This window comes from Trachypithecus francoisi, unplaced genomic scaffold (genome assembly GCF_009764315.1).
Source record: "Trachypithecus francoisi isolate TF-2019V2 unplaced genomic scaffold, Tfra_2.0 Lachesis_group3, whole genome shotgun sequence".
Classification (NCBI taxonomy): domain Eukaryota; kingdom Metazoa; phylum Chordata; class Mammalia; order Primates; family Cercopithecidae; genus Trachypithecus; species Trachypithecus francoisi.
The window spans coordinates 113,750,451-113,776,093 of record NW_022681468.1 but is presented as its reverse complement, the minus strand read 5'-3'; the positions used below and the strand labels follow the sequence as shown (position 1 = coordinate 113,776,093).

At 44.9% G+C, this 25,643-nt stretch overlaps 1 protein-coding gene and 1 long non-coding RNA gene across 3 annotated transcripts; one reads left to right on the top strand and one right to left on the bottom strand.

Annotated features, from left to right (window-relative positions):
• Window positions 1-27: 27 nt before the first annotated feature.
• Window positions 28-6,789, top strand: LOC117071093 (TBC1 domain family member 3D-like). Its single transcript, XM_033190864.1, has 9 exons — window positions 28-142; window positions 438-492; window positions 1,749-1,797; window positions 2,286-2,406; window positions 3,115-3,209; window positions 3,559-3,624; window positions 4,083-4,182; window positions 4,553-4,705; window positions 5,683-6,789. The coding sequence occupies exons 1-9, from the start codon at window positions 28-30 to the stop codon at window positions 6,150-6,152; spliced, it is 1,224 nt and encodes a 407-aa protein (XP_033046755.1). The 3' UTR covers window positions 6,153-6,789.
• Window positions 6,790-7,100: 311 nt separating this feature from the next.
• Window positions 7,101-16,157, bottom strand: LOC117071248. 2 transcript variants are annotated; one of them, XR_004432207.1, is made up of 4 exons: window positions 16,108-16,157; window positions 15,067-15,121; window positions 8,433-8,705; window positions 7,101-7,149 (listed from the first exon to the last, which is right to left on the bottom strand). It is a non-coding gene; the product is annotated as an uncharacterized LOC117071248 (long non-coding RNA). The 2 variants fall into 2 exon arrangements; XR_004432206.1 differs by lacking the exon at window positions 7,101-7,149 and having other exon boundaries at window positions 7,290-8,705.
• Between the last annotated feature and the right edge of the window lie 9,486 nt (window positions 16,158-25,643).

Genomic DNA, 25,643 nt, shown 5'->3' with positions numbered 1-25,643 from the left:
GACAGTGGGGGCTGTGGCCCTAGGGGAATGGGGGAGAAGACGGGCAGGGCCCCGTTCTGGGCATCTCATGTTAAGGCCAGGGAGGTAGCAGGGCTGTGGCTAAAGACCCTGGGTCTGGTGCTGGGAAGGGATCTGGGGCCAGGTAAGAGGAGCCCAGCCAGGAGACCATCCCTTAGGGATCATAGGATGGAGAGACAGAGGATCCTGGGGGAAGCAGGGTGGGAGCTGATGAGCCGTGCCACTTCTGAAATGCAGGGTGTGTGGGTCAGGTGCAGGGAGAAGCAGGTGGATGCTGGGAGGTCAGAACCTGCAAGGGCCTTGGGGCTGCCAAGTGGGATGGGCCCCTGGTGCACCAGGAGTACACCGGGCAAGTCTCAGGGCAGGCTGCCTTGACCCTGGTGGGGTGATGCAGTCACTCCCTGAGGTACTCCTGTCAGGGCTGAGTCGCCCACTAAGGACTCACATCTTCTTCAGGGATCGATATGGAGCCAAGTAAGCCTACGGGAGCCACAGGGTCCCAGCAGACATGGAGTGAACGAAAGGGATGGGGGCTTCCCCGGAGCAGAAGCCAGGGTCACCTAAGAGGGATGACAGAGCTACCAAGAGCTCTCCTGGCCCAGGGAGCAGCCGGTACCATGAAACAAGCACCTCCCTGGTTCCAAGCCCTGGGCCAGACTGGAACACGTGGGGCCAGAACACAGGGGGATCCGCAGGAGACAGAAGGCAGCAACAAAATCATGCACAATGGTGAAAAGTGCTCTCCCTGACCCACGGGGACCCAGGGTAGGACTCACGGGAGGGTGGCAGGACAGAGAGCCCTTGAGCCTCCCGAGGTAACACTGACATCACCAAATGCTGGGGCAATTAGGGGTCCTGCAAACTGTCATCCTTGTCTGCTGGGAACGTGACATGGCACAGCCACATTGACAGCCAGTTGGGCAGTGGCTCACAAAGCTCAACGGACTTCAACCACGTGTCCCCAAAGTGTCTCAGATATTGAGCCCACTGATTTGAAAACTGGCATCCACATAAGATGTTCACTGCTTAATTCATTGTCACTCATACACGGAGACTTCGGGGATGGCCTTCAACACGGGAATGGGGAGAGCAAGGCTGGTCTTCCCTCCAAACGGAAGACCCAGTGAGAAAAGGGAATGCCTGGATGAACGTGGGTTGATCCTAGAGCCAGTCATGCCTGGATGAACGTGGGTTGATCCTAGATGCATTTTGCTGAGGGAAAGAAGCCAGACACAATAAGCTACCACGTAGGATTCCCATTCCTGGGCCATTCTGGAAAAGACCAAATCATAGGGACTAAGAAGCAGTCTGGGTGGCCAGGGGCTGACAGATCGGGGAGAGGCCGGGTGCATAGGGGCCACCCTGGAGACTTGGAAGATGAAGGAGTCACTCCAGGAGGGGCTGAAGCGGTGGCCGGGAGACTCTGCCCATTGGTTTAGAACCGTGGAGGAACTGTACATCTAAAGACAGAACTGGCCTGTGTGCAAACTGAAAAAAAAAAGAAAATCATTCAGAGTGAAAAAGATCAGGTAAGTCACTGTACGACTGGGCTATTTGCATGTCACAGATGTGGATTTTACTGAAATATTTCCTCAAAGACCCTGAAGAGCTCACTGCTTATCTGGTGAATCATCTGAACCTGAAATGGGATTTGTTGTTAGGCTTTGTGGACAAAGTGAAACTAACGGCATCTGCACAAAACAAACCAAAGCCCCCTTTCTGTTTCCTAGGCAGCGGGAACTATTCTACATCCTCTTGGCATATTCGGAGTATAACCCGGTGAGTATTCCCGGCAGTGACGTTCCCGGGCAGTATTTCCCTGTTCACAGGAGTGGGTGTCTGGTGGGGGTGCCGATATAGGATGTAGGACTCCAGCTCACTGCTGGCATAAACCTCCAAGCAAGCGGGTGGCCTCAAGGGGTCAAGCTGAGACACAAAGGAGTTGGGGCCTGCACTCCTGGTGTCACCTGGGTCTGATCACCACTTCTCAGAACAAAAAATGATGCCCTCCTCCTGGGGCTGCCCTAAAGCCCAGGAGCTTGGCAGGGTCACATGCAGGACGGTGCCATCAGGAGACATTTTGGACAAGGTGCTGAAGTGCCTGATGGACATGGCTCTTGTCATGAAATGAATTTGCACCCTGAGGAAGCCTCTTCTTCAGAGGAAGCCTCTCTAGTCACCTCTCCCCTCTCCAATGGCATGAGTCCTCCCAGGTGACCTCAGTCCTCCCAGGTGATGTCCTTCCATGGTGACTCTGGCTCTTGCAGGAGGTGGGCTACTGCAGGGACCTGAGCCCCGTCGCGGCCTTGTTCCTCCTTTATCTGCCTGAAGAGGATGCATTCTGGGCACTGGCGCAGCTGCTGGCCAGTGAGAAGCACTCCCTGCAGGGTAGGTGGACAGCTGCCCATGGGACCTCATGCAGCCAGACCCAGGGACCACCACCCTGGCCAGGTGATCTCGGCTTTCAGCCAAGGCACCTTCCTTGGCCAGCTCCTTGGGAGTCTTTAGGATGTCTCTGCTGAGGGTCCCACAGGAGTCCGCAGCTGACCCCCAAAGCCCAAGTCAGACGCCTTTCATCCCCATCAGCAGAGGGCATCTCATCCTCCCCGTGGCCACCCTCTGTGTCCTGCTGCCACGCCCTCTGGCTCTGATTCTGTACAGCTGACTCTCCCCTCCCTGAGAGTCCTCCTGCCCTCCAGCTGCCTGGGCTCCTGCTGCCCTTGGTGCCCACGAATGGGCCGACCAAGCCCAGGTGGCAGCATCTTCCCATCCCGTGTCCCCTGGCCCGACCTCACTTCCAGGAGACGACCAGGAAGCCCAGCACCCACCCTGTTCTGGCCGCCATGTGGTGGCCTCAAGTCAGGCTTGCCCTTTTTGCACCCTGGTCCAGGAGGCCTCCAGGGGAACCTCCAGCCAGGCTCCAGGGGATGTTCCTGCCCCATGTCCCCAGGGCAAAGGCTGCATGGTGAGGTCATCAGATGGGAGGGTGAAACGCCTTGCGGTTTGGGGGCCTCTCCAGCTGCCCAGCTCTTCCAGCTGATGGCTCCACATCTTGGGGAAAGGCTCTGATTTCTTGATGGGCTGGGGGCTTCTCAGGATTCCACAGCCCAAATGGCGGGACAGTCCGGGGGCTCCAAGACCATCAGGAGCATGTGGTACCCACGTCACAACCCAGGACCATGTGGCATCTGGTGAGTTTATGGTGTCTGGTGAGCAAGCTTGGGCTCTTCTCCAGAGGCCCTGCATCCCATGGGGCTGGTGACTGGCTGAGTCCCAGCCACTGCCTGACCTGGGATGTCGGGTTCTCCATGGTCTGGGAGTTGGTCTATATGACACAGGCACTGGGATGGGGGCCCAGCTCCCGCAGAGCAGAGCAAAGGGCAGTGTGCCCATCGGGAGTGTGGGAAGGGGACGGTGTTGTGGGGAGCCCTGGACACCGCCCAGTGTTCTGCACTAGGGGAAGGGTCTTCAGAGGCCCTGGAAGAGGGAGGTTTTTAGGGCAGCCCAGGGGGCCCTGAGCACCTCTGTTCCTCCCATCAGGACAAGGAAGGTCTTTGCGCGCAGGATTCCTCATTAGGCTGGCTTCTCCAGATGTTGAATGACGGGGTAAGAAGGCACAGGGAGACCCTGGCTCAGGGACCCTCCTTGCCCTGCAGTGCCCTGCTTCCCCAGCCCGGGGGTCTGGCTCACCCACAGCCCACAGGAGGCTCCGCCCACAGGGGGGTCCCCACAGGACACCCAAACAAAACCCTCTGCTCATCCCAGGGCAATAACTGGGACTCAGGCCCCGCCTTACAGGCAGACTGGGCCAAGACCCAACTTGGGAGGGATCAGGGAAGCCTCAAGCCCTGGGCAAGCTCCACTCTCCAGGAGCCACACCCCCTCCAATGAGTGCCCCCCATGAGGAGCTGCAAGACCTTGTCTGACTCAGCATCCTGGAGGGCTCAGGAAGCCCTCATGGAGAAGATCACTGACTCTGGGGACTGAAGCCCCAGAGGGCTCAGCTCGAGCCACCAGCCCCAGCCTGGAAGGGCTACAGTCTCCCACACCTGCTATCCCCACACATCTCTCTTGGGCTCACCCTGCACCTGTGGGATGTGTATTTGCTGGAAGGAGAACAGGTGTTGATGCCGATGACAAGCATTGCCTTTAAAGTTCAGAGGAGTAAGTCTCCATGTGCCCAGTGGGGCCTGGGGAGTCCTGGGGTCAGACCCCAACTTACCCGAGGGCAGCTTCCTCACACTGTCCTCATGATTCTCTGTTCTGGCCTAGAGGGAGGTCTGGTCAGGTGGGCTGGGCAAGGCACAGTGACAGCGAACCCGTACCCCACATGGCCTAGATGAAAGTCAGGAGGGTCCTGAGCACTTCCTTGCCCAGGTCATCCCCCAGCCACAGGCTCCTGTGCACATCTGGACCCCTGGGGTGGCTACAAAACGTTCTGGCACCACCCAGTGGGAGACTGAAGTGGCCATGGGGTATCAGCTGTGCCCCCTCCCAGGGAACTCTCCTGGCCTGATGTCCACCCTGTCCCTAGAGCGCCTCAAGAAGACATCCAGGTCTGGCCTATGGGCACGGTTTCAGAACCAGTTCTTCCATACCTGGGAGTTGGATGATGACACCGTGCTCAAGCATCTTAGGGCCTCTATGAAGAAACTAACAAGGAAGCAAGGGGACCTGCCACCCCCAGGTGGGCTCCAGTGCCATGTCCCCTCCCATGTCACCCTCTGGGGCAGTCAATAGTGGGAGAGTGCCCGAGACCCGCCACCCTACTACCTGGGCCTTCCTCTTCACATTTTCCTCCTCCTCTTCCTCCTGGACTCTTAAGAAAGTACAGGAGGCCCACCGGTCCTCAGGGCAGGCACTCAGTGCGTGTGTACTGGATGTGTTGTGCACACAGGAGGTGGATGTGGGCATGACCCTCCAACAAGTCCCCTCCCACATTCCAGTGTCTCTGTCTCCCCATCACAAGGCCATCAAGGGCACTAAAGGAGCCAGACCCATTTGTGGGAAACCCCGCCCCTCCCTGCAAGCACCCACAGCCTCAGAGAGCAGCAGAGGCCCCTCACTGCTGCACGCTCCTCCAAGGTTGCCAGGACAACCAGCCTTGAGCCAGGGAGACAAGGGAATCGGGTGTCCCTCACGCCCAGAGCATTCAGGGAGAGGGCACAAGCGGGACCCCGGGCGAGAGCCAGAGCCAAGAATTCAGGCAGATGTGGGAACAGTCAGTCCTGGCATGGACTGGGCAGCCCAGGAGGGCAGAGGGTGACCCACGTCCATGTCCAATCACCCACTGTGGAGATGGGTCCCCATGTGAGGTGACAAGGGGCTGGGTGACATCCAAGTCCCCTCCCACCTGAGTTCTCACTGGGGGCTGTATCCCTGGCCCAACAGCCCTGGGACGAGGGTGTGTGGTAGGAAGCCCCCAGCCAGTCCAAACCCTGGGGGCAGTCCCAGGAGCCACCTGCCATCCCCCAACAGCTTCCCCATGCCAGGTGGCACACACCTCTCCCCTGGGATCAGCAGACTCCAGGCGTGTCCTCAGTGTCAGACCACGGGGCCACACAGAGACCCTGAGGACTCCAGAGACCCAGGCAGGTGGGGCCTGGCCGGGAAAGGCCTGCATGGGCTCAGTGGAGCCGCTGACCACGACTGTTTTCCTTTCAGCCAAACCCAAGCAAGGGTCCTCGGCACCTAGGCCTGTGCTGGCTTCAAGTGGCAGGACGACCCTCTGCAAGGGGGACACGCAGGCCCCTCCAGGCCCACCAGCCCTGTTCCAGTGGACCATCTGGTTAGTTTCCCCACCATGGGCACCTAGTTCTTCCACATCCTGTCCTGGTGGGGCTGTCCAGGAAGACATATACCCTGTGAGCACTCAGGGTGTGCCCAGCCCAGCCCCGGCTCAGGGAAGAACTCAGGATTCCTGGAGATTCCTGGAGTGGAACTCGATGCCCCGGCTCCCAACAGACCTGGATGTAGCGGGCCCTTGGTTCCCCCATTATGATTTCGAACAGAGCTGCTGTGTCCGTGTCCCTTCTGAATGTGTCCTGGACAGCTTTAGGACTGTGGGACAGGGCCAGCTCTGGAAGCCCATGGGAACCCTGACACCAGACCCTGCCCAGGCCCATCAGGACTGAGGGAGGTTGGGAGACATCCCACTGCAACAGGGTACCCCATCTGTGGACAAGAGACTTGCACCTAATTTCCACAATGGCACCGTATCCCAGGAAGACCAGCTGGCCACCTTCTGGCAGGCGGAACACCCTGCGGAGGGGGTGAGAGTGGCTTTCACTGAACTGAGCCACAATGTGGACATGGACTTCCAGCCCTGCACTACACCCAGCACTGATTCCATAGGACACCCCCTACGCAGCTAGGGACGAGCAGCAGTGCGCTCCCACCGCAGGGCCTTGCCCCTGCTCCTCTACTTGGAAAGTTCTCAGTTCCCTCCAGGCTTCTAGAAGCATCTGGGGCAGGGCTGATGGCTGGATAACTTCCCGAGACTTAACAACCCAAGCCAGCTTCACATCCTCATTTTATTTTTTGTTAAACTTATGAAAATGTATTAAGAAAGTGTGCAGCTCGAAAGACATTCACAGATGGAACACACCAGCCCCCAGATCACAAAGTCAACCATGTCCAGCCCCTCCCAGCACCCCCAGTCCTGCCACCAGCATTCTGAATTCCAACAACACCATGAGCCTGCCTTCATACTCTACCCTTATGGAAGGATAACCCCCTTCATGTTTTAAAATAAATGTTTTCTGTTTAAATTATTTTAGATATAAAATATTGAAAAGGCGACTACAGTGTCCTCCTACACCTTCCATCCAGCTGCCCCTAATTATGACGTTTTGCAGTACCATGGCACATAAGAAATTTAGGCCAGATGTGGTGACTAACACGTGTAATCTCAACAATTTGAGAGGCCAAGGCGGGAGGTTCAGGTTCACTTGAGTCTAAAAGTCTGAGACCAGCCTGGGAAACACAGGTGAACCCTGTCTCTAGAGAAAAGTCAAAGAAATTAGCCAGGCATGGTGGCATGTGTCTATGGTCCCACCTAGTGAGGAGGTTGAGGCAGGAGGACTGCTGGAGCCCATGACTTCCAGGAAGCAGTGAGCCATGATTGTACCACTGAAGAATAGAAAGGTAAATATTTGAAGTGCTACTTTATGCCACTAGGGAAAGCAAGAAGACTTTTATACCATCAGTATTAAGGTATACAGTTTTCTAAAAATTTATCTCTGCAGTTCAATAAGAAAAAATTCCTGCACATTATATTTGATAGAGAAAATAAATTTTAAAAAATTAAAGGAAATGTCAGTATTAGACTCATGCACTTTTCAAAGCATTACTAAAGAGCATCTCACATTTCTGTTTAAAACACTTGTACCATTGCATAATTAAGTACGAAGATGAGAGTTATTTGAGGTGTTTAAAAGTTGGTGGTGCCACATCTAACTGGTGTAAACTAGATAAAAATCACTATAAAAAAGTTCAAATTCCATGCAAATGTAATGATTATACAATCTTATTGTTAGACATTTTTTCCCAACTACCAAATGGGATAACATCATGTCTATAATTAGCAATAAGAAAATTCTATTTGCACAATCTTCAAAGTCCATTTTTAAAATTTTATACATATCATCTCTCATTTAGAAAATGAACATTTCAATATGCTTATTACACCTAGGAAGAAAAATGTTCAATTTTATAATCTCAAAATTTTTGCTAGTCATTAAAATAAATCAAAGCATTCAGCATCAAAGGATATACAGATACACACTCTTAAGTAATTCATATACAAGGACCAGAGTATTAGAGGCCTAAGCTGCTCATTTCGTAAGACAGGGGACCCTTGCAGTATTTATTTTAAAAAGAAAGAGCCCCATTCAACAAGGGAAAGATCATAATTTAAAAATTAGAAACTAAAAGAAAAATAAGCCTTAAAGCTTCAGTGTATGAATATCTACCATTAAAAAGAATGAGAAATAGACACTCGGGACGTCAGACATACTGACCCTTCAAAGGAACATGGATACAAATATGTAACACCCAATCAAATGGTACCAACACCACGATCCTATGTGACAGCAAATAGTGACCAAATCTAAAGAATTTCCAAAGTTGTATTGAAATATATTTTTCTGAAGGTTTTTAAGCGAGTCACAAAACAGCCTTACTTCAATTTTACTGTTTCCCAGTAAATAAAAATGAAAATAAATAAATGGGTGATAGGAATTAAGCAGAAAATGAGAAACAAAGTGATCATCACAAAATGTATAATTGGGGCCAAAATCCAACTAACTAAAGGTTTTAAAAATATAAAGAGTTTCCTACAGATTAATTTTATTCACTAAATGTATACCAACATTTACTATCAATATTAATATTCTTTTATATATTGATAATACCTGAAAAATTTCCAGAACAGAAGACACAAAGCCACTGACTGAAGAACCACTATAAATCAGAGTAAATAAAGATATACACCAAGGGACGTTAATAAAACTACAGAAAACTAAGGGAAAGAAATGAAAATTTTAAAAACAAAAGACAAGTTATCAAACGAAAAACTAGATAACTAAATAAAGCCAGAAAACATTTTTTAAAAGATTTCCATTAAAGGGAACACCAAATAATTTTCCTTGGGTAACAGGAAAATGATTCCAGAAGGAAGCTCAGAACTGAAGAAAAACATGAAGAGCGATAAACATGGAGGCACACTGAATATATAATGAACATATAAAACATTAATGCTTTCACAGTCATTTACAATGCAAATGACCATTTACATTAAATACTAAAACACTGGTTGGTTTGTGAATGTACGTAGCTTTCTGATAAAACTATAACAAAATCTGGAAAAGCAACAGGTGAAAGAAGTCTATATGGTTTCACTCTACATTTCGTGTTAAGTGGTACACACAGGCCGGGTGAGGTGGCTCATGCCTGTAATCCCAACACTTTAGATAGCCAAGGCAGGCAGATCACTTGAGGTCAGGAGTTTCAGAGCAGCCTAGCCAATATAGCGAAACCATGTCTCCACTAAAAATACAAAAATTAGCTGAGTGTAGTTGTGTGTGCCTGTAGTCCCAGCCACGCAGGAGGCTGAGGCAGGAGGACTGCTTGAACCTGGGAGGTGGAAGTTACAGTGAGCCAAGATACTGCCACTGCAGTCCAGCCTGGGCAACACAGCAAGACTCTGTCTCAAAAGAAAAAAAAAAAAAAAAAGGGATGCACTCAGTAGACTCAATTTATTGATAAGAAAATTATAATCCATACAGCAACCACTATATAAATATACTTATCTATATAGGAAGAGATATGGCCAAAAAGGCAATTTAAGGCAATTTAATGTAATTAATTAAATTTAAATGCAATACTAACCATTGCATTGTTAAACTGATTAAAATACAGCACTGAAAAATAATCACAAAAAAACAGAAGAGAAATAAGAGGGAAAACCAATGTTAAGAACAAACAGCAGAAGACTTCTACTTCTGTCCAAGATAGACTAAGATAGTGTAGAGAAAGTCACAAGGGCAAGTGGAAAATGTCTTGAACGGAATGGCAACAAATATGAAATTTATGAAAACTTGAGATGTAGGCTGGAGCAGTGGTGGCTGACGCCTGTTAATGGCTTGAGCTCAGGAGCTTGAGACCAGCCTGGGCAACATGGTGAAACCCTGTCTCTACGACAAATACAAAAACATTAGCCAGATAAGGTGGTGTGCACCCGTAGTCCCAGCTACTTAAGGGGCTAAGACAGGAGGATCGCTTGAACCCAGGAGGTCGGGGCTTCAGTGAGTCGATATCACACCACTGCCCTCCAGCCTGGGTGACAAATTGAGACTTTGTCTCAAAACAACAACAACAACAACAACAATGGCAAAAACAAAAACAAAAAAACACAACTTGTGGGATTCAATAAAAGCAATAGAGAGGAACTTACAGCATATGTTTTTCCATTAGAAAAGAATATCCAAAATAAAAGACCTAGGGTTCCACCTTTCTAAGTCAGAAAAGAAGAGGAAAATATAACACATAGTAAGTAGTAGGAAGGAAATAATAAAGAGCAGAAGTTTAACAAAATAGAAAACAGGGAGATGGCATAAAAAATTAACAAAGCCCAAAACTTTCTTTAAAGAGGTTAACAAAACTGAACAATTCTATTTGGACTGGTCAAAAAAATAAAAATTAAAATTAAAACAAAGAAAAATCCAGAACACAAATCACCAACATCTGGCCGGGTGTGGTGGCTCACGCCTGTAATCCCAGCACTTTGGGAGGCTGAGGCAGGTGGATCACGTGAAGTCTGGAGTCACGACCAGCCTGGCCAACATGGTGAAACCCCATCTCTACTAAAAATACAAAAAATTAGCCATGTGTGGTGGCATGCACCTGTACTCCCAGTTACGCGGGAGGCTGAGGCAGGAGAATCACTTGAACCAAGGAGGTGGAGGTTGCAGTGAGCCAAGATCCTGCCAATGCACTCCAGCCTGGGTAACAAGAGCAAGGCTCCATCTCCAAAAAAAAAAAAAAAATTAAGTTAAAAAAAAAATTCACCAACATCAGGAATAACAATGGGGTAATAACCACCAATGCTAGCAAAATTAACAAAATAATAATAAAATACTATTGGCGGCTGGGTGCAGTGGCTTGTGCCTGTAATCCCAGCACTCTGGGAGGCCAAGGCGGGTGGTTCACCTGAGGACAGGAGTTCAAGACCAGACTGGCCAACATGGCAAGATCCTCTCTCTACTAAAAATAAAAAAAATTAGCTGGGCGTGGTGGTGCCTGCCTGTAATCCCAGCTACTTGGGAGGCTGAGGCAGAGAATCACTTGAACCTGCGAGGTGGAGTCTGCAGGGAGCCAAGATCATGCCACTGCACTCCAGCTTGGGTGACAGAGCAAGACTCCATCTCAAAAATAAATAAATAAATAAACACTATTGGCAATGTTAGTCCAACAGTTTCAGCAACTTGTACAAAGTTGTCAAATTTCTTGGAAAAATAGAGCACACCAAAATTGACTTAAGCATATAAAAATAGGCTGGGCCCACGGCTCAGGCCTGTGATCCCAACACTTTGGGAGGATGAGGCAGGAGGACCGGTTGAGCCCAGATGTTCGAGACCAGCCTCGGCAACAAAGCGAGACTGCTTGTCTCTACAAAAAATGGAAAAAGAAAAAAAATATTAGCCAGGCATGGTGTGCCTGTGGTCCCACCTGTTCAGGAGACTGAGGCAGGAGGATCATTTGAACCCGGGAGTTTGAAGCTGCAGTGAGCTATAACTACATCTCCGCACTCTCACCTATTGATCTTGGCTCACTGGGCAACAAAGTGATACACTGCTAAAAAAAAAAAAAAAAAAAAAAAAAAGGAAAAAAGAAAGAGAAAGAGGAGGCAGGAGGGAAGACAGAAAAGAGAAAGGAGAGGGAAGACAGAAAAGAAAGAAGAGAAAAGGGAATGTCCCTATAATTTTGCCAAAAAACAAATTTATCAGAAATTTTCCCAGAAAAGTTTCAGTTTGTCATGAAGTTCTATATAGAATTCAAACAAAAACAACACCAAATTTACACAAACTGTTTCATTTTAAGTGACAAGCATAATCCTCAACAAGCACCTGACAAAACCACTATAATTCTTAAACAGAGAATGAAAGTACATGACGAAAATAAAATACATGTCAGGAGACGGACAAGTGAATTTACAGTATCCTAAGAAATTCAGAGGATTCAGAAAGAGGAAAAAAGTACAAAGTAACATTAACTTTTTTTAAGCTATTAGAGAGGGTAGAATGGAATGAGTGAAACAAACCAGAATAGGAAAGACAAATACAAAACATTCAATAAATGGAAGGTTTACACCAGGTGCAGTGGCTCATTCCTGTCATCCCAAAACTCTCAAAGCTGAGGCAGGAAGATCACTTGAGCCCGGGACTACAAAGCTACAGTGAGCTAGGATCCTGCTACTTGCACTCCAGCCCGAACAACAGAATGAAAACCTGTCATTTAAAAAAACAAAAAAACGAAAAAACAGACGTTTGGAATAGTGAAGGCCTTTCTAACTAATAACTCAAAATACAGATATCATGAAAGATTAATAAATTGAGCAAAATTAAGTAAAAACCCATGCATGGTGAAATTTTTTTTAAAAAAATCACAATATAGATAAAGACTAACCAGATGGGCAAAAATTAGTCCAACTCATATGAAAACAGTATAATAATATATGAGGGGGTCCTTATGAATGCTCCAATAAATCACACTGAAAAAATCAACAACTGTGGCTGGGCATGGTGCTCACACCTGCAGTCCCACCACTTTGGGAGGCTGAGGTGGGTGGATCCCGTCTCTACTAAAAATTAAAAAATCAGCTGGGCATGGTGGCGTGCGCCTATAATCCCAGCTATTCAGGTGAGTGAGACAGGAGAGTCCCTTGAATGGGGGAGGCAGAGGCTGCAGTGAGCCAAGATCAAGTCACTGCACTCCAGCATACCTGACAGAGGGAGATCCTGTCTCAAAAAAAAAAAAAAAAAAAAAGAAATATCAACAACCAAGTGAAAAAGCAGACCACAGAAAGAACAAATTGCTCTTTAAACTATAAAAAAAGTCAACTTCACTAATACTAGCAGAAATGCAAAACTACTGCTTGGATATACAAACTTTTACCTGTTGTTAGATTACCAAAGGTATGAAGAACAGCTTTTTTATTCGTATATTGGTAAAACTGGGAACATATATTCGTAAAACTACAGGGAGAATAATTTGGGACTATCTATCAAAATTAATTGCAACACTCCTTTGACCCAATGTTTCCACCTATGGAAATTAATAATCCTATAGATATACTTGTATACAAGCAAAATGACACATATACAAGAGTTAGTCATCAAAGTAGATGATCAGAAAGTGCATCAACAACTGATCAATTAGATAACATGGTTAAAAAGGAAAAAAAAAGCTCTGTACTGAAAACAGGATAAATTGTTCACGCCGGGTGCGGTGGCTCACGCCTGTAATCTCAGCACTTTGGAAGGCCGAGGCAGTAGGATCATTTGAGGTCAGGAGTTCAACACCAGCCTGGCCAACATCGTGAAATCCCATCTCTACTAAAAATATAAAAATTGGCTGGGCGTGGTGGCGCATACCTGTAATCCCAGCAACTTGGGAGGCTGAGGCAGGAGAATTGCTTGAGCCCAGAAGGTGGAGGTTGCAGTGAGCTGAGACTGCACCACTGGATTCCAGCCTGGGCGAATGAGCGAAGCTTCAAATAAAAAAAAAAACTGAAGAAAAAAGAAAACAAAAGTCTCAAAAAAAAAAAAAACAAGGTAAATTGTCCAGTGAAATAAATTAAGATGCAGAAGAGTATATAATATTAACCTATTTGTATAAAGATGGAGGGAGTAAATGTTTGTCTATTCACATTTGAATATGCAAAAGAAACCTAGAAAGACATGCAAGAAAGTAACAATTACATGGTAGCAGGAAAGCTATTGATAAACTGGGCCGATGAGGAAGAGGAGTAACAGGAAGGATTTTGAATATATTTTCAAATTTTGTACAATCTGACTGTATAACATAGTCTGAAAATTAAACCATAAAATACATATAGCTAGCCAAAATCATTGTATTTTTCCCTTTTATCTACTCACATCATTACTCTAGTCTACGGCAAAATTACTTTAGAGGTGGCTACCCAAACTGGAGAAGGGTATAGTAATAATAGCTAAACCTCTACTTTTTTTAGCTGCCTCATCACATATGCCAGGGTCTAATAAATTCACATGTACACATTTCAGAATAGTACTGAGTTGTAGAAAAATATGGTTTCTCTGACAAAGATAACTAAAAGTGGAGAAGAAAATGAGGCATACACAAGAGTCCATAGGAAAGCACACCAAAACGTGATACAGAAGTCAGCATTTCTTTCTTTCTTTCATTCTTTTTTTTTTTTTTTTCTTGAAACAGGGTGTCACTCTCACCTGTCCCAGGGACTGAAGTACAGTGGTATGACCATGGCTCACTGCAGCCTCGACCTCCTAGGCTCAAGTCATCCTCCTGGCTCCGCTTCCCAAGTAGCTGGAACTACAGGTGCATGCCACCATGTGTAACTAAGTCTTTTTATTTTTATTTTTTATATTTACTTTTGCAGAGACCAAGGTCTCCCTATGTTGCCCAGGCTGGTCTCAGACTCCTATGCTGCAGTGAGCCTCCTACCTTGGCCTCTCAAAGAGCTGGGATTACAGGTGTCAGGCAGCACACCCAGCCTAAAAGTCAACATTTCTTTATATTCAAGCAACAAAGATCCTCAGAGTTAAATAAAATTAATATTCACTAGAAACATCATCTGTCTAGAGATGTACAAAAGAGAAAAAAGAACCTAAAACAACAGATTTTAGGTCTAACAACAACAACAACAAAATGTGGCTCATTTTTCAAAAAAAATTCCTAACACAAGAAGCTATATCCATTTTAAAAAATAGACTTTTCTTTTTTTTTTTCTCTGAGACAGTCTCCTTCTGTCACGCAGGCTAATGGGCAATGGTGCAATCTTGGCTCACTGCAACTTCCACTCCCCGACTTTAAGCGACTCTCCTGCCTCAGCCTCCCAAGTAGCTAGGACTAGAGGCACCCACCACCACACCTGGCTAATTTTTTTCTGTTTTTAGTAGAAACCAGGTTTCACTATGTTGGCCAGGCTGGACTCGAACTCCTGACCTTAGGTGATCTGCCTCCCTCAGCCTTCCAAAGTGCTGGGATTACAGGTGTGAGCTACCTTGCCCAGCCAAAAAAATAAGAATTTTAATTAGAAGTATGTATTTAATAGATCATTCTGCATAAAATATCCAATGCTTGTTTGTTCACAAAGTAGAAAAATTGTGGGTCAATACAATAAAGATTCATAAATTACAGCCACTACTGTTAAACATGAGTAGAAAACGCTGTTTAATTTGATGAAATAAAATAAACTACCAGGTATTTGAAGATACTCCACTGCCCCAGTTTTCAATAAAAATTTTTTCAAGAAATCTCTGCACTTACCCCCATTATCTATTCTTTTTTAGGCTCCATCCTGATGGGGACACAGTTCATATTTCTATTAAAAAAAAAAAAAGAAACAGGTAATGAAGAAAGATTTCAGATGATCAAAAACGTACTATCTTCCCTACAACTTCAAAACTCCTGAAAATGGGAGAGCAGCATTTGTACTAGCTGTCCCCCAAGAATATTCAGAACTTTCTTCACAAACAGTTGTTCCCGACGACATGTGATCTTCTTCAGAGGACAAGCTATTTTTTAAAAGTACATTTTAGGCAGGGCGCAGTGGCTTACGCCTGTAATCCCAGCACTTTGGGAGGCCGAGGCAGGCGGATCACGAGGTCAGGAGATCGAGACCATCCTGGCTAACATGGTAAAACCCCATCTCTACTAAAATAATACAAAAAATTAGCCGGGCGTGGTGGCAGGCAACTGTAGTCCCAGCTACTCCGGAGGCTGAGGCGGGAGAACGGCGACAACCTGGGAGGAGGAGTTTGCAGTGAGTTGAGATTGGGCAACAGAGGGAGACTCCATCTCAAAAATAAAATAAAATAAAATAAACAAATAAATAAAGTACATTTTAACTTTTAAACTCCTGCCACGGGCCGGGCTTGGTGGCTCATGCCTGTAATCCCAGAACTTTGGGAGGCCGAGGCAGGTGGATTACCTGAGGTCACGAGTTTGAGACCAGCCTGACCAACATGGAGAAACCCCCTCCCTACTAAAAATAAACAATTAGCCAGGAGTGGCCGCTCATGCCTGTAATCCCAGCTATTGGGGAGGCTGAGGCAGGAGAATTGCTCGAACCCGGGAGGCAGAGGTTGCGGTGAACCAAGATCATGCCATTACACTCCAGTCTGGGGAACAAGATCGAAACTCCATCTAAAAGAAACAAAACAAAACAAAAAACTCCTGCCACAATTTTTTAAATCTTTAATGAAAACACAAGGATGCTGGGATTATTTACCTGGGGAGAGGGAGGAAAAAACAAAAAGGTCCTCTCAACACAAGAATGGAGCAAGGCTTTTAACATCTGCCTGTTACCTGTTTACTTCCTGTCCTTTGGTTTTTTTGTTTTTCGTTTTTTTTTTGAGATGGAGTCTCACTCTGTTGCCCAGGCTGGAGCACAGTGGGGCGATCTCAGCTCACTGCAAGCTCCGCCTCCCGGGTTCACGCCATTCTCCTGCCTCAGCCTCCCGAGTAGCTGGGACTACAGGTGCCCGCCACCACGCCCAGCTATGTTTTTTGTATTTTTAGTAGAGATGGGGTTTCACCATGTTAGCCAGGATGGTCTCGTTCTCCTGACCTTGTGATCTGCCCGCCTCAGCCTCCCAGAGTGCTGGGATTACAGGCATGAGCCACCGCGCCTGGCCCTTTACTTCCTGTCTTATGGCCAGCTAGGATGACTGCAGTCAAGTAGGTGTGGTTTCTCTTAAAGAGCCATACTCACGAATTTAGAATTTTAATTTAAGTGGCAAGAAATGATCTCATGCATGCTGATTTCCCCTCTGAAAGGAATTAGGCTAATCAGCTATTATTGTTCAAACACAATGGTACTCAAAATTTATTGTGGATCAGTAAGTTTCAATGGCATTGTCTTACTATGAAGAATAAGTTCCTGAAAGTCGCACTTGAGTATTATTTATACCCCAGTTTGTTTCCAAAAGAGGTTCTGCAGCATACGACATAGTAATATAGGCCAGGCACAGCGGATCATATCTGTAATCCCAACACTTTGGGAAGCTGAGGTAGGCAGATCTCTTGAGCCCAGGGGTTCGAGACCAGCCTGGGCAACATGGCAAAATCCATCTCTACAAAAAAAAAAAAAAAAATTAATTGGATGTGGTGGTGGCGCACCTGTAGTCCCAGCTGCTCAGCAGGCTGAGGCGAGCAGGCCAATTGAGCCCAGAAGGTCAAGGCTGCAGTGAGCCATGACTGCACCACTGCACTCCAGCCTGGGTAACAGAGTGGACCCTATCTCAAAAAAACGAAAATAAACAAACACACACACACACACACAGACACACACACACATTATATATGTATACACACATATACACACAGATACTATATATATACACACACTATATTATACACCCTACATGTAAATATATATACACTTACATACGTATATGAATTACAACAAAAAATGAGAGTAGAAAATTGAGTTGAAATAGTTTTAAAAGGACAGAAAGCATAAACCATAAAAGCCTACTAAGGTTGGGTGCAGTGCCTCACACATATAATCGTTGCACTTTGGGAGGCCAAAACGGAAGGACCACTTGAGGTCAGGAGTTCAAGACCAGCCTAAGCAACAAAGTGAGACCTCATCTCTACAAAAAACTAATTTTTAAAAAAATAGAGTCTATTGGCAAGGCGCGGTGGCTCATGCCTGTAATTCCAGTACTTTGGGAGGTCGAGGCGAGCGGATCACGAGGTCAAGAGATCGAGACCATCCTGGCCAACATGGTGAAACCCCATCTCTACTAAAAATACAAAAAATTAGCTGGGCGTGGTGGCACGTGCCTGTAGTCCCAGCTTCTTGGGAGGCTGAGGCAGGAGAATCACTTGAAACTGGAAGGCAGAGGTTGCAGTGAGCCGAGATCGCGCCACTGCACTCCAGCCTGGGCAACAAGAGCTAAACTCCGTCTCAAAAAAAAAAAAAAGAAAGAAAGAAAGAAAGAAAAAGAAAAAGAAATTACAGAGCGTATTGATAAAAAGTTTGGATATTTGTGCCTCCAAATCTCGTGTAAAAATATACTCCCAATGCTGAAGGTAGAGCCTAGCAAAAGGTGTTTGGGTAATGGGGCAGATCCCTAATGAATGTCTTGGTGTTTTCCTTGTGGTAATGAGTGAGTTTGTTGCTGGTGTTAGTTCACTTGAGGTCTGATTGGTAAAAAGAGCCTGCCATCTTGCTCCTTTCTCTCACCATGTGACACTCCTGGTCCCCATTCCCACTCCCCCATGAGTAAAAGTTTCCTCAGCCCAAAGGTGTTGGTGGTATGCTTGTACAGCCGACAGAACTGTGAACCAAATAAATCTCTTTTCTTTATGTTAATAATCTACCCAGTTCCAGGTATTCCTTTATAGCAACACAAAACAGACTAATACCGCTATATTTCTTGCCTTTCAGTATTTCACTCTCCTGATTTTCCTATTACCTCTTTGGCAGCACCTTTCTGATCACCCTATCAAACCTTTAAATGGTGAAGTTCCTCAGGTCTCTGGCCTAAGATGTCATCTTATTTCACATGAAATGCTAGGCAATCTTATTCATTGTCCAAATTTCCATTACCAACTAAATTATAAAAATATAACAGAGAATCCCAAATTTTATCTATTTGTATCTGTCCTCAGGTTCAGGTATAAAACTCTATATGCTACATAAACACTTTATTTTATTTTATTTTGAGACGGAGTCTCGCTCTGTTGCCCAGGCTGGAGTGCAGTGGCTCGATCTTGGCTCACTGCAACCTCCACCTCCAGGGTTCAAGCAATTCTCCTGCCTCAGCCTCCCAAGGAGCTGGGATTACAGGTGTGTGCCACCACTTCCATCTAACTTTTTCTATTTTTAGTAGAGATGGGGTTTCGTCATGTTGCCCAGGTTGGTCTCAAACTCCTGGCCTCAAGTGATCCACCGACCTCAGCCTCCTAAAGTGCTAGGATTACAAGCGTGAGCCACTGCACTCAGCCTACATAGACACTTGAAACGCTCCACAATTTATGACAAAACCTGCTCTTCCTGCTCTTTCCATATATTGGTAATGATATTTTCAATGACCCATTGCTCATGCAAGACACCTAGTATACATAATCTTTGACCACTTCAAACCTTACTCCCTAACCTCACTTTTTTTTTTTTTTTTTTCTGAGACGGAGTCTCGCTCTATCGCCCAGGCTGGAGTACAGTGGCATGATCTTGGCTCACTGCAAGCTCCACCTCCCGGGTTCATGCCATTCTCCTGCCTCAGCCTCCCGAGTAGCCAGGACTACAGGCACCCGCCACCATGCCCTGCTAAGTTTTTGCATTTTTAGTAGAGACGGGGTTTCACCGTGTTAGCCAGGATGGTCTCGATCTCCTGACCTCGTGATCCGCCCGCCTCGGCCTCCCAAAGTGCTGGGATTACAGGCGTGAGCCACCGCGCCCAGCCCTAACCTCACTTTTAATCCATAACTATATTGTGCCCTTCCTCTTCCTCAATACTGGTGAGATCTGCCTATCTCTCTCCATCTCCACTATTACCTTACTTAAAGCCAGCATCGCCTTTCATCAGGACCACTTCAGTCACCTCCTAAATGCAGTAGTCACCCAGTTATCCATGGGAGAAACATTCTAAGAACCCCAGTGGATGTCTGAAATGACAAATGGTACTGAGCACTTGATTCTGTTTTTTGCTATACATACATACCTATAAAAAAGTTTAATTTACAAATTAGGCACAGTAACAGATTAACAACAATAATAAAATAGAACAGGCCGGGTGTAGTGGCTCATGCCTATAATCCCAGGACTTTGGGAGGCCAAGGGAGGGCAGATCACCTCAGGTCAGGAGTTCGAGACCAGCCTGGCCAACATGGTGAAACCCCATTTCTACTAAAAAGACAAAAAAATTAGCTGAGTGTGGTGGTGCACACCTGCAGTCCCACCTAAGCAGAAGGCTAAGGCACAAAAAATCAATTGAACCTGGGAGGTTGCAATGAGCTAAGATCGTGCCACTGTACTCCAGTCTGGGTGACAGAGAGAGACTCCACCTCAAAACATTTTAAAAATTAAAAAAAAAATTATAACAATTTACTATGAAAAAGTTACGTGAATGTGGTCTCTCTCAAAATACAGTCTGCATAACAACAACTAGATACACAATGGTGGTCCCATGAGATTAAATGGAACTGAACAATTCCTATTGCCTAGTGACGTAGTGATGTAATAGCCATAGTAAAATGACAGAGTAATTTTTAAACTAAATGTAGTGTACATTAAGCACACAATGTTTATGAAGTCTACGGTAGTTGTAGCAGTTCATTCTCTCACTGCTATAAAGAACTACCCGAGACTGGGCAATTTATAAAGATAAGAGGTTTAATTGACTCACAGTTCCACATGGCTGAAAAGACCTCAGGAAACTTTCAATCACGGTGGGAGGGGAAGCAAGCACGTCTTACATGGCAGCAAGCAAGAGAAAGAGAATCTGTACATAGGAAAACACTGCCACTTTCAAAACCATCAGATCTCAAGAGAATTCACTCACTCTCACGAGAACAGGATGGGGGAAACTGCCCCTATTATCCAGTCACTTCCCTCCTTCAACACATTGGGATTACAATTCCAGATGAGATTTGGGTGGGGATACACAGTCAAACCCTATCAGTAATGTACAATAATGTCCCAGGCTTTCACATTCACTCACCAACTTACTAACTGACTCACCCAGAGCAACTTCTAGTCCTGCAAGCTTCATTCATGTTAAGTCCTACACAAGTGCATTTTTTTCCTTTCATACCATTATTTTAGCTGTACCTTTTCTATGTTTAAAAACACAAATACTTACCATTATGTTAAGTTGCTTACAGGATTCAGTAATGAAATGTACAAGTTTGCAGCCTAGGAGCAATAGGCTATACCATGTAGCCTAGGTATGTAGTAGGCTATACAATATAGCTTTGTTTAAGAACATTCTAAGATGATTGTGCAATGACAAAATCACCTAATGAGGTATTTCTAAGAAAATACCTCCCTCCTGCATGACACAACACATGATTCTACCTCACTGTACTCTACTCACCTATTTTCAGAGAGGTTGACCGTGGAGAACTAAAATCAAGGAAAGAAAAACCGCAGATAATGGAAAATGACTGTAGTCTCTTAATATTCACTCTTAACCAACTATCACCAATCTGCAGAATGAACTTTTCACAACAAAACGAACTTCAGAAATGCAAATCCAAATATACCACTGCCCACTTAAAAACATTTCAATAGGCCAGGCACCGTGGCTCAAACCTGTAGTCCCAGCACTTTGGGAGGCTGAGGCAGGCAGATCATGAGGTCAAGAGATCGAGACCATCATGGCCAACATGGTGAAAACCCATCTCTACCAAAAATACAAAAATCATCTGGGTGTGGTGGTGCACACCTGTAGTCCCAGCTACTCGGGAGGCTGTGGCAGGAGGATGGCGTGAACCCAGGAGAAGGAGGTTGTACTGAGTCGAGATTGCACCACTGCGCTCCAGCCTGGCGACAGAGCAAGACTCTGTCTCAAAAATAAAAAACAAAACAAAACAAAAAAAAACCACTTCAATAGTTTCCCTATATCATATAACCCTTTCTTACCTCCACAACCTTCCCTCCTTCCAACATTTCACTTTATGGGCAACACTGGCTTTTTCTTCTTTCAATTCTATAAATTCTCCAGAGCTCATTCCCACTTCAAAGGCTTTTAAAGGGTTGCTTTTACTCTAAATGGAATATTATTATTCAGTGTACCCTCTTTTGCAGCTGGATAACTTCTATGTATCCCTCTGGTCCTTGCTTAAAGTCACTCCATCAAAGACAATGTCTCTGAATCTCCAGATGAGGTCAGGTGCCATATAATGATTTACCTATGCTTTCCTTCTTGGGATATATTACAATTACAACTAACTATTTATGCAATTAAGCTAACTCCTCTGCTAGATTATAAGCTCCATTTTATGGCTGTAGCTATCCCTAACATCAGGCACAGTCTCCAGGCACAATAACTCAAAAACTACATGATGAAGGTATGAAAGGAACAAAACCACAAACATCCCACTGCTGCTATAACAAAGAAAAAAAAGAAAGAAAAATTTTAATTTTCAAAAACAGGCCAGATTCGATGGCCCATGCCTGTAATTCCAGCATTCTGGGAGGCCAAGGCAGGCGGATGATATAAGGTCAGAAGTTCAAAAGAAGACTGGTGAACATGGCAAAACCCCATCACTACTAAAAATGCAAAACTTAGGCTGGGCACAGTGGCTCATACCTGTAATCCCAGCACTTTGGGAGGCCAAGGCAGGTGGATCACAAGGTCAAGAGATCGAGACCATCCTGGCCAACATGGTGAAACCCCATCTATACAAAAAATACAAAAATTAGCTGGGTATGGTGGTGCATGCCTGTAGTCCCAGCTACTCGGAAGCTGAGGCAGGAGAATCACTTGAACCTAGGAGGCAGAGGCTGCAGTAAGGCGAGATCACGCCACTGCACTCCAGTCTGGGTGATAGAGTAAAACCTCATCTCAAAACAAACAAACAAACAACAACAAAAAAAGATGGTGAGTGGCTAAACAGTAAAGAGAGGGAGGGGCATTTCACAGTAAGTCAGACAATGAAGAAGTCATAATAATTATAAATGTATGCACCTAAAAACAAGGCTTCAAAATAGATGAAGCAAAAATGAGCATAAGGCATAAACACTCGGAATACTCAGTGCCCCAAACAAGGTAAGATATTTTCACACTCCTCTTTGTGATTGACAAAACCAGACCAAATAATAATCATCATCATCATCATCATCATCATCATCATCATCTGAGCAATGTTAAAACCACTATAAACATTCTTATCAGGTAAACTTGGTGCATTCCCCATGAAAGACCACATACTGAGCCACAAAGCAGGACACAATAAAATGAAAATAATGGATATCATACAGATTATGTTCCCTAACCACATCAGAAAAAAAGATATAAAATTAATGACTAGCAGCCGGGTGTGGTGGCTCACACCTGTAATCCCAGCTACTTGGGAGGCTGAGGCAGGCAGATCATGAGGTCAAGAGATCGAGACCATCATGGCCAACATGGTGAAAACCTATCTCTACTAAAAATACAAAAATCATCTGGGTGTGGTGGTGCGCACCTGTAGTCCCAGCTACTCGGGAGGCTGTGGCAGGAGGATGGCGTGAACCCAGGAGAAGGAGGTTGTACTGAGCTGAGATTGCACCACTGCACTCCAGCCTGGTGACAGAGCGAGACTCTGTCTCAAAAATAAAAAATAAAAATAAAAATAAACACTTCAATAGTTTCCCTATATCATATAACGCTTTCTTATCTCCACAACCTTCCCTCCTTCCAACATTTCACTTTATGGGCAACACTGGCTTTTTCTTCTTTCAATTCTATAAATTCTCCAGAGCTCATTCCCACTTCAAAGGCTTTTAACGGGTTGCTTTTACTCTAAATGGAATATTATTATTCAGTGTACCCTCTTTTGCAGCTGGATAACTTCTATGTATCCCTCTGGTCCTTGCTTAAAGTCACTCCATCAAAGACAATGTCTCTGAATCTCCAGATGAGGTCAGGTGCCATATGATGATTTACCTATGCTTTCCTTCTTGGGATATATTACAATTACAACTAACTATTTATGCAATTAAGCTAACTCCTCTGCTAGATTATAAGCTCCATTTTATGGCTGTAGCTACCCCAACATCAGGCACAGTCTCCAGGCACAATAACTCAAAAACTACATGATGAAGGGATAAAAGGAACAAAACCACAAACATCCCACTGCTGCTATAACAAAGGAAAAAAAAGAAAGAAAAATTTTAATTTTCAAAAATAGGCCAGATTCGATGGCTCATGCCTGTAATTCCAGCATTCTGGGAGGCCAAGGCGGGTGGATGATGTAAGGTCAGAAGTTCAAAACAAGACTGGCGAACATGGCAAAACCCCATCACTACTAAAAATTCAAAACTTAGGCTGGGCACAGTGGCTCATACCTGTAATCCCAGCACTTTGGGAGGCCAAGGCAGGTGGATCACAAGGTCAAGAGATCGAGACCATCCTGGCCAACATGGTGAAACCCCATCTCTACAACAAATACAAAAATTAGATGGTGGTGCATGCCTGTGGTCCCAGCTACTCAGAAGCTGAGGCAGGAGAATCACTTGAACCTAGGAGGCGGAGGCTGCAGTGAGGCGAGATCACGCCACTGCACTCCAGACTGGGCGACAAAGAGAGACTCTGTCAAAAAAAAAAAAAACCTCAATATTCATTTTTATATAATTTTGATGACACCATAATCCTATTCTTTTGGACAGCAATTAAGCAATAAGAATCGAGAAAAAATTCAATATAATTACTTCACTTCTAGAGAGCCAAAGCAAATAATGTAAGATATAGCATTTATAAATTACCTTTGTGTCCTTTATATCATTTATATACTTTATCTTCAAGACATGAAAATATATGTACAAAGATATTTTATATAACCAGTTATAACCATAAACCTTTTATAAAAGTCTGGCCAGCTGCAGTGGCCCTCACTTGTAATCCCAGCACTTTGGGAGGCTGAGGCGGGTGGATCACTTGAGGTTAGGAGTTCAAGAACAGCCTAGGCAACATGGTAAAACCCCATCTCTACTAAAAATACAAAAAATTCGCTGGACGTATTTACTACTAGCAATTTAAATCCAACAATATATAAGAAGAATAGGCCAGTTGCGGTGGCCTACACAGATTACGAAAGTAATCCCAGCACTTTCGGAGGCCAAGGAGGGAGGATCATTTGAGGTCAGGAGACCTGCCTGGCCAATATGGTGAAACTCTGTCTCCAAAAAAAAAAACTAACTGAGCATGGTGGCACGTGCCTGTAATCCCAGCTACTTGGGAGGCTGAGGCAGGAGAATCACTTGAACCCAAGAGGCGGAGGTTATAGTGAGCAGAGATTGCACCACTGTACCCATCTCCAAAAATAATAATAATAATAATATACCATGACACCAAATGGCATTTAGTATAACATTTGAAAATAAAACAATGAAATTTACATTAATGTCTTTAAATATATAGCATTATCTCAATAAATACAGAAAAAGCTTTTGAGAAAACTCAATATGCATTCATGACATAAACCCTCAGGAAGCGAGGGCTAGACCTTACTCAACTGTGTATTCTCCATGGCATGGCATGACTATTCCTCTTGGGGTCTGTGACTATAACTATCTTTTCAATGGGAGTCATGTGGGCTTCTGTTGGCCTTGTCACATCTAAATAGTAATAAAACCTATATTTGAAAACAATCTGATAAAGTTCATCGATAAAACCCCTACAGCTGTTTTATAATTAATGGTGTAACACTGAATGCTCTCCTCAAAGAATGAAAACAAGATTAAGTCCATTGTGTAAGGGAAGAGAAGAAAAGGAATTAACAAAGGGAAAAAAGAGAGAAAACTGTGTTTTATGACAATCATCTATTAGAAAATCTAAGAAATCTACCTAAAAAACTAGTAGAATTAATAGGACTTAAGTAAGGTTGTAAGAAACAGGTCAATATACAAAAATTCAATTTCCAACAAAAAATTAGAAAATGTTATAATACTTTATAATTGCTGAAAAATGTATTTAATATTTTAAAATACAAATAGCATCAAAAAAGGACAAAATACTTAAAAATAAAAATAATTTTAGGCCAGGCGTGGTGACTCATGCCTGTAATCCCAGCACTTTGGGAGGCTGAAGCAGGCAGATCATTTGAGGTCAGGAGTTGACCAGCCTGGCCAACATGGCGAAATCCCATCTTTACTAAAATTATAAAAATTAGCTGGGCTTAGTGGTACA

Excerpts from the sequence above, each read along its gene's own strand:
- LOC117071093 (XM_033190864.1), top strand. The coding sequence starts at position 28 with ATGGGGGAGAAGACGGGCAGGGCCCCGTTCTGGGCATCTCATGTTAAG. Across the intron at positions 2,407-3,114 it reads TGAGAAGCACTCCCTGCAGG|GATTCCACAGCCCAAATGGC; the intron begins GTAGGTGGACAG and ends GGGGCTTCTCAG. Across the intron at positions 4,183-4,552 it reads TGCCTTTAAAGTTCAGAGGA|AGCGCCTCAAGAAGACATCC; the intron begins GTAAGTCTCCAT and ends CCCTGTCCCTAG.